Raw genomic sequence first — 8,695 nt, 5'->3', positions numbered from 1 at the left:
ACTGAAGTCCTCAAATCATGGTTTAAAGGCTTCAAGTTCCAGAAAGTCCACCGTTTACAGTAGTTTAAACCTGCAAGTGACTCGTGCCCCACATTGCAGAGGAAGGTGAAAACCCCCAGCGTCTCTGCCAATCTGACCCGAGGGAAAATTCCTTCCTCACCCCAAATATGGCCATCAGTTAGACCCTGAGCATGTGGGCAAGACCCACTAGGCAGACACCTGGGAAAGAATTCTCTGTACTAACGCTGAGCTCTCCCCATCTAGTGTCCCATCACCAGCCATTGGAGATATTGGCTGCTAGCAGTCACAGATTGGCTACCTGCCATTGTAGGCAGTCTCATCATACCATCCCCTCCATGAAGCTCAGTCTTGAAGACAGTTAGGTTTTTGGCCCCACTGCTCCTCTTGGAAGGCTGTTCCAGATCTTCACTGCTCTGATGGTTAGAAACCTTGTTGATGGCCAGTTTATATTCTTGGATGGTACCTTACCATTGTACTGAGTGCTAAGCAAAGGAAACATTAATATATATATTACCTCTGGCAGAGCCTTGGGGAGCCTGTAGAACGTGTGCAGAAACTGAACGTGTGTTCCTTTCTTAGGCGGAGGCCCAGATAGCTGCTAAGAAGATGGACAAGGAGTACTTACCCATTGCAGGGCTGGCGGAGTTCAATAAGGCATCAGCTGAGCTGGCACTGGGTGACACCAATGAGGTTATCAAGAGTGGCCGGGTAAAGAGCTAGGTGGAAGTCTGGACTAAAATACTGTACAAGTAGGGCTGTTCTACCCTGTAAGCTTTGTACTTGTCAGCAAAGAATTCCATAACCACGTACAGACATTTCTCTTGCAGAGCATTTAAAGAGCAACAGATAATACCTCTGGCTCTTGTAGTGCTTTGCCTCAGTACGTCTCAAAGTGCTTTACAAAGGAGGTCAATATCATTGTCCTCGTTTTAGAGGAGGGAACTGAGACAACAAAGCCTACGTGACTTGCCCACGGTCATCCAGCTGGGAATAGAACCCAGGGTTCTGGTCTAGCATGGCATTGGCCTAACTCTGCTGCCGTTGACGGCAACTCTGAGCACTTCTGAAAAACTCACTTAAGAGGGGAGGCGACCTTGTCCAAGGGCACAAAGAAGCCAGTGTTAGAACTGGAGGTGGAGTTCAGCAATTCCTGGCTCCCAGTCCTATGATGAGACAGTATTTCAATTAATGTAGAGCCATGTCTTGCTGTTTAGCTAACTTTTAATCTCAGGTTGTATTGTAAGTTACCATTTGAAATTGAGTAAAAGATCCATGAAACGTTGTTTTAACTTCTCAGGCCTGGGGAATTAGCTTGCTGTCTTGTACGGGATTTAGGTATTGATGAGTTAAGAATAGATCTGTAACATCAGTGTTTCTTCTGTGTGGCTCATGCACACTAAAAAAGATGTTAGTGCACTTTAACATGGTCCATATTTTGTGTGGTAGTTTGGCATCTTACGCATTTGTATCCCTTTTCCTTGTAGTACGTCACCGTGCAGACGATTTCTGGGACTGGGTCTCTAAGAGTTGGAGCCAGTTTCTTGGTGAGTCCCTGGGAAATGGTGATGGGAGGAGAGGGGACATCTGTGGCCGAAGCTCATGCATTGATTAAACTCCTTATTGCTGGGAGACCGACTTTCTTATTGGCAGCAATGGAATACACCAGTTGAACTTGCTCTCGTTCTCTGCCATAGCAACGATTCTTCAAGTACAGCCGTGACGTGTACCTGCCCAAACCATCCTGGGGCAACCACACCCCCATTTTCAGGGATGCTGGCATGCAGCTGCATGCCTATCGCTACTATGATCCCAAGACCTGCGGCTTTGACTTCGCTGGAGCCTTGGATGACATTTCTGTGAGTTGACTGTTGGGATGGGAGCAGCGGGGGAAGGTAGTGTTTGTAGTCTCATGACCCTACTTCCTTAGCTTCTAGGCTGAGACTGAATCTCAGACCACTGAGCAGCTCCCTCATCTTGTAGTTGCAATTTCTAGTAGTCATTGGAACCTTTAAAGCAGCAGTTCTTAACCTTTCCGGGCTACTGTACCCCTTCCAGGAGTCTGCTTTGTCTTGTGTACCCCAAGTTTCACTTCAGTTAAAAACTTGCTTACACAATCAGACATAAAAATACAAAAGTGTCACAGTACACTATTACTGTGAAAAATTGCTGACTTTCTCATTTTTGCCATATATTTATAAAATAAATCAATTGGTATATAAATATTGTACTTGCAGTTCAGTGTATAGTATACAGAGCAGAAAAAACAAGTCATTGTATGAAATTTTAGTTTGTACTGACTTAATTAGTGCTTTTTCTGTAGCCTGCTGTAACACAAGATAAATATCTAGATGAGTTGATGTACCCCCTGGAAGACTCTGCGTACTCCCAGGGGTATGCGTACCCCTGATTTGAGAGCCACTTCTCTACAAAACTCATCACACTCTTGAGCGCGAACTGATTTACTGCTGCTCGCCTCTTACTCCTCATTTCTGATATTGCTCTGCCTTCTAACTCACTGCTTGCCCTGTGGCTTAGTTATAGGCAACTGAAGAAGAAACATCGCTTGTCTCATGTCACTCTCTGTAATATCTTCTTTAGAAAATTCCCGAGCAGAGTGTCATTCTCTTCCACGCCTGCGCTCACAACCCCACTGGTGTGGACCCCCGACCAGAGCAATGGAAGGAGCTGGCTGCTGTGGTGAAGGTGAGTTATGGGGTGGGCTGGTGTATATGTCATATCTGTGTTGATACTACTGATGAAATGGTGCCATGTTCCTAGACTTTCTTAGAGCAAAGTCTTGCTGTGTAGCCTTTGGTCTCTGTTGAGCACTGGCCCATTTGTCCCTTGTCAACTTGGATGGCAACCGTACCTGTCTAAAGTAGAGGGGAGCCCAAATGTATTGGACTGGTGCAGAAGCAGAATTCATAGCACATACTCACAGGTCAAACACTCAGCGTTCTATGGAAATCTCAGTTATCTAAGGCCCCGATAATTATTCTGCTGAAACTCATTTGAATTCTTGAACATGGAATATTGTAGGAGCTCCAGCAACAAACATTGTTATGCTAAAACTACCTTCCTTCTCAACCCAGTGATGGTTGGAAATAAGAAATGCCTGGGTATACTGCAGATATTTGACTCTATTCTCTGTGGGAAGGAAAGTGCAGCTAGAATCGGTGGGAGAGATGGCTGGTCAGTGGCTGGCTAGAGCAGCGGTTCTCAAACTTTTGTACCGGTGACCCCTTTCACATAGCAAGCCTCTGAGTGCGACCCCCCTTATAAATTAGAAACACTTTTTTTGTATATTTAACACCATTATAAATGCTGGATGCAAAGCGGGGTTTGGGGTGGAGGCTGACAGCTCGCGACCCCCCCCCACCCATGTAATAACCTCGCGACCCCCTGAGGAGTCCCGACCTCCAGTTTGAGAACCCCTGGGCTAGAGGATTCTGTAGCAGATGTGCTCAGTTAAATGTCTTTCTTCTAACAACTAACTCTGCAAATTCACTCTGCTATCTAAGTAAAGATCAGCAAAATTCAGAATTTTCATCCCACAGGAAATTATAACATTTCAATATTTGTTTGTCCAAATTGGGATGAAAAATTGAAATTTTTCACAGAACAGCAATTCCAAAACATTTTAATTTGGAAATGCCAAAAGTGTCAACACAGAAGATTTGGGGAATGACAAAACAAAATATTTCATTTTGGTTTGTCAAAGTGAGCCAAAATTCTTCATTTCAAGTCAGTTCAAAGTTAAACTACATTTTCCTACTGCGGTGTATTGCCTCATGGGAGTTGTAGTTAGGGGAGAATTATCAGGCTCCCGATGGGCCAGGCTCCCCGGCTGGAGTACATCTCCCATGATGCATCTAGAGTCATGTGATTCCCATGATGTAACACACATCTTGGCTGGAGGAAACTCTACATTGCATTATGGGAGTTCTGGTGTGGGTCCCCATTCTCTGCTGTGGGCTGAGCTACCTGGAGGATTACAACTTCCATAAGAAAATGCACTTTAATGTTCTGTTGAATTCACTTGAAATAGTTTGGGTTAGTTCAATAAAATGAAATATTCCAATTTGATTCAAGCCAACATGAAATATTTCATTTAGATTTTCCTAGTGGAAAGCAAATTTTGGCAAAACTGAAATTTTCCAATGGAAATTCTGATTTTTACAGAAACTGCAGTTTCCCTCAGGAAAATCATTTGGATGGAAAATTACTGACCAGCTTTAGCTCTGAGACTCAAGCTGGATTCTTTCTTATTGCATGTAATCTGTAATGCATATTTTGCATGCCAAATGATGATGTTCTCAGTAACATCTCTGCAGCCCCATTGTCTCTGCAGATGTTTCTGATTGGAACTTAGTAATCAATTCTGCTGATAATGACCAAGAAAGGATCAAACCCAGTTCATTCCTTAGCTGTACTGCCTCCTGTAGACCTAGCAGGAGTATAAAGCAATAGAATCTGACAGTCACTATACCAAGCAGAGATGAGTTTGAATACACACAGCAGAGTTGGTGAATAGAGTGTCACTTTAAGTTCCTCGATGGAGAATGACTGTCTCAAAGGGCAATCTCTTTAGCTGTTGAAGTAGGTTTTCCTATTCCTGAAGGGAATCTTGTCCAGCACATTGGCTAGTAGAATGAAGGCTGAAACTCAAGTCTTGCCTTGGGGTTCAAATTAGGAGGCTAATCTTTTGTGGCCGACAACAGGAAATATGTAGATCTGAGACTTCAGAGACCATCTGCCAAGGAAGGATGTGTCTCTCTGCGCCTCTCCCCAAAAATACCTTTTATATTAAGGCCTATGGCACATGTCTGTGGCTTGGTGGCACTGGAAACAGTTTCTAGTAAACCAGGGCCAAAGACTCCTGCAGGATACTTCAATAAGGATTTGCTTAGGGTGTGACTGCTCTGCTACTGAGTGATTGGTTCCTGAATTGGAGAAGGGAACCTAGTGATGTTGGCTTATTTTAAAGTTGTGTTAAAGCATTAGGGCATTAACATGTTTGTCGTGGAAGGGGACAGAAGACTAAAAAACTGAACCCAGCTAAATGTTTGTGCAATCTTGGCCATTGGACAGAGGAAGTGATGGGGGATAGGAGGATGCCAGCCAACCTGACAAGCTGTCTCATGTTCTGGGGTTAGCATCTTCCCTTCAGACACACAGTTCTCAAAGTATTTAGCTCAAAGATTAGCCTGGACTGCAAATGAAATGTACTGCTATGTGCTACATAATGTGTGACTCTGCGTGCCACTTCATGCTGCCTTTTAGTAGCCAGGAGCCCCGGTGGTTGTGGAAATGGCCCACAGCTGGTGCAGTAACAAATGGGGGAGGCCCTGCATGAATCTCTAGTAACTAATTCCTACGGCTCGTAGGTGACCCTGGACATTCAGCCATTAGAAGGGTGAGTGATTGAATCTTTGTTTTTTTCCTTGCAGAAAAGGAATCTCTTTGCATTCTTTGACATGGCGTACCAGGGCTTTGCCAGCGGGGACATAAACCGGGACTCCTGGGCTGTGCGTCATTTTATTGAGCAAGGCATTAATGTTGTTCTGTCTCAGTCCTATGCCAAGAACATGGGCCTTTACGGTAAGCAGTGGGAAAGGAAGATGGCTCAGAGGGCTAATGATGAGAGATGGAGCCTTTCACTTCCAGGTTGCCAATGTGAAAGCCACCTGCACCATTAGTGACCAAAAATCCCTACCTTCTGGTGGATGCCCACCAGATCCACGTCCTTTCTCCTCCTAGAGGCACTCCCCTTTGGCACAGAAGGGAGATCTGGGGTACTGGGGAAGCTCATGCTACTCTACCTGTGATGTCCCCTCTGCAAATGGGGACTGCTGTGGCATCCCAGGGCAGATCTAATCCAAATGCTGGAGGCCTACAACCACTGTTCCCTCTAAGCTGTGTGTGCATACACAGATCCTAAACCCTGCACACACGGCGAAACACCGCGCGTACAAACATTTGCACAGAAGACATTTTTTGCGCACAAGGTCCCTCAAATTAGAGGGAACATTGCCTACAACATACATTGTCTGTTGTGGTAGGACGGGTATGATCTGACTTGGATTGTGTTTCAGGGGAGCGCGTGGGTGCCTTCTCAGTGATCTGCAAGGATGTGGATGAGGCCAAGAGGGTGGAATCCCAGCTGAAGATCCTGATCCGCCCCATGTATTCAAACCCACCCGTCAATGGAGCTCGTATTGCCTCTGCCATCCTGACGAGTCCTGACCTGCGGAAGGAATGGTAAGGCAGCTCCCCTTCAGAAGCCTGTTTGCTTCTAGTCTGCTCGGGATGGGAAAGGTGCTGCATAGGAATGATGCAGGACAAAGTACTGAACAAGTCAGGCTAAACAAGCTTCTCCATTGTAGCTAGAGAGCACAAAGGAATGAAACCTCAGTGGAGGGCACCTTAGGGGGACCTATCCCGCCAGCCACAGTGGGGCGTCATCAGCCAAAGAAGGGGGAAATTCAAGAGGCTTGCCCTTAAGGGAAGCTTCTAAACAGGGCACAGTCTCTCTCTCTCTCTCTCTCTCTCTCTCTCTCCTCCTCTTCCCCCCCTCCCCCCAAATGCCTGCTCGGTGACTGTCCTCAAAGAGAAATGTAACTCCGACTGAACACTGCCCCTCAGGACTCCTAGGCAAATACGCTGGTCAAGGTGCTTCCCTGCATGGGTCTCCTCTGTTGCAGTAACAGTGCCATGGAGCTCTGGCACCAAGCTGCTAGCGAGCAAGAGACAGAAAAGCCACTTACACCTCTTTACCTAGAGCTGCAGGGAAGATGCCCGTGTATAGTCCAGCTCTACCAGGAGGGGAGTCCCTTTAAATACAGCATACTCACCTTCCTGTGACTACGCTGACTTCCTGCTGCTCCAAATGTAGAACCTAGCAGGGCTGTTTGAACAGGTGGCCTGATCAGATCTTCATGTTCCTCTTGGGTAACCAAATCCCAGCATGCATGGCATCATCTGGTGGAAATTCAGACTGGAATGCGCAGTTTTCCCTCACTTTCATTTTAACTGGACAGAATTCATCTGTAAATGGAACTGTTCGGGTTTCTCAGTCTGAAGGCTACAGTCTGTGCCTAGCAGCTCAATGCTAGGGCACTAAAGGGTCTGACTAATGCATTGCGGGACTTTTTAATACATCTTCCCTGGGGAAATGAAATGGTGTTTGTTTTTAAGCTCTGCTCCCCTCCGAGTACAGCTGAGGACGGTAACCTCCTGATCCCATGTTCTGATGTAACCGTGTACTGCTTTCCTAGTCCTAGCCATCTGGTGCTAGAGTTCAAGGTCCCTGCAGGGAGCTGACTTGGCAGAACAAAAGGGGAAGGCTGTGTCCTCTAGCCCTCACCCCACTGGGAACTCGGATAGCTGCCTCCTTTTGGCAGACACGTCTTTAGCATGGTGCCTATGCCTGGAACAGACCTGCACAGATCCAAGCCCCAGCAGAGCCGTATCCTGGATGGGTTGCTTTTGGGGAGTATGGGTGTCACCCTCCAAATACAGTAGAATTGCGTTTATCTGAATTGCCTGGGGGACACCCAGAATGTTGGGCTAATGGAATTGTGCGGTCTGGCTGTCAGTACCAGGGAGCAGTGATGGCGGCCCCCGGGGGTGGAGGAGAGAGAAGGGGAAGGAAGGAGAGGGAGAGCAGCTGCAGGAGACTGGAGCCTCCTTGGTGTTGCTCCAGCACTAACATCCCCAGGCTCCACAAGTGCAGTACAAATAGTGAGGGGTACAGCTGGCTACCTACCCCAAGGCTGTCCTAGCCAGGAAGCGCTAGAGCACGCCACGGAGGGTCCAGACCCCTGTAGCTATGCCCCCTCCCTCTCGTAGACCAGCATCACTGCTTCCCAGCACGACAGCCTCAGGGGAGGTAATTGACCATACCCATGCTTCCGTTTATCTGGAAATCCTTCCAAATCGCGGTTCCCGCAGCCTTAATGTTTGTTAATCAGCGGGTGATTAATTGGCATAGGGCTGCATGGAGGTGACACTGTTGATTTGGATAATTAGGATTCTCGTATAAATGGAATTTGGATAACTGGAATTCACCTGTAAAGATGTTGTGGTCCCCCCCCACACTCCCCTATGTGCGGTAAGGTCTATAGAATTGAACATTGTCCTGGATGGCATCAGAAATATTTCTGTTCATGATGAGCCCCTTGATATGTAAAGTCCATGGCTCGAGTGTGCTTAACAATCAACCCTCTGCAATGGGGAATCCTGTGAGTATGGTGATCTCACCCTGGTCCCCTCTGAACTGGAGTCCATATTGCACCCACTGTGCATAATCTGGGTTAGTAAAGAGCCCCCCTCTTCTGATCACAGGAGAGAGAGGCAGCTCCTAAAGCAGCGTGGACTCAGCTTCCCACACGGAACTGAAACACTAGGCTTGCTCTGCCTCTTTAACTGAAGCCACCAAAGTGGTCTTTTGCCTGTAGCACTCTCAACTGAATGAGTGTGCGACCAGTTTAAAGCAGCAGTGCGTAACTTCACTTTGGCATTGCAGGTTGGTGCTCAGTGTGAATTGCGCAAGACTTTGATTCTTACAGTTAGAGCCAGCTACCCTGGCTACAATTTGAAGCATATAAATGGCTGCTTGCCTTTTTCTGAACTAGAAGTAAAAGATGAATGAGCGCTTGTGGGCCAACCCAGC

At 46.8% G+C, this 8,695-nt stretch overlaps 1 protein-coding gene across 1 annotated transcript in view; it reads left to right on the top strand.

The window, feature by feature from the left end:
* The window catches only part of GOT2 (glutamic-oxaloacetic transaminase 2), a 7,250-nt gene extending 964 nt beyond the window's left edge, over positions 1-6,286 (top strand). Inside the window, exons 2-7 of the mRNA XM_029913334.1 lie at positions 601-729; positions 1,506-1,565; positions 1,716-1,877; positions 2,620-2,724; positions 5,472-5,622; positions 6,117-6,286. Coding sequence (XP_029769194.1) covers positions 601-729; positions 1,506-1,565; positions 1,716-1,877; positions 2,620-2,724; positions 5,472-5,622; positions 6,117-6,286 — 777 coding nt within the window. The remainder of the gene's footprint in view (positions 1-600; positions 730-1,505; positions 1,566-1,715; positions 1,878-2,619; positions 2,725-5,471; positions 5,623-6,116) is intronic.
* Positions 6,287-8,695: the final 2,409 nt, after the last annotated feature.

Source organism: Terrapene carolina, unplaced genomic scaffold (assembly GCF_002925995.2).
Source record: "Terrapene carolina triunguis isolate 2854851 unplaced genomic scaffold, T_m_triunguis-2.0 Scaffold592, whole genome shotgun sequence".
NCBI lineage: Eukaryota > Metazoa > Chordata > Testudines > Emydidae > Terrapene > Terrapene triunguis.
This window is presented reverse-complemented; position numbering and strand designations above follow the sequence as displayed.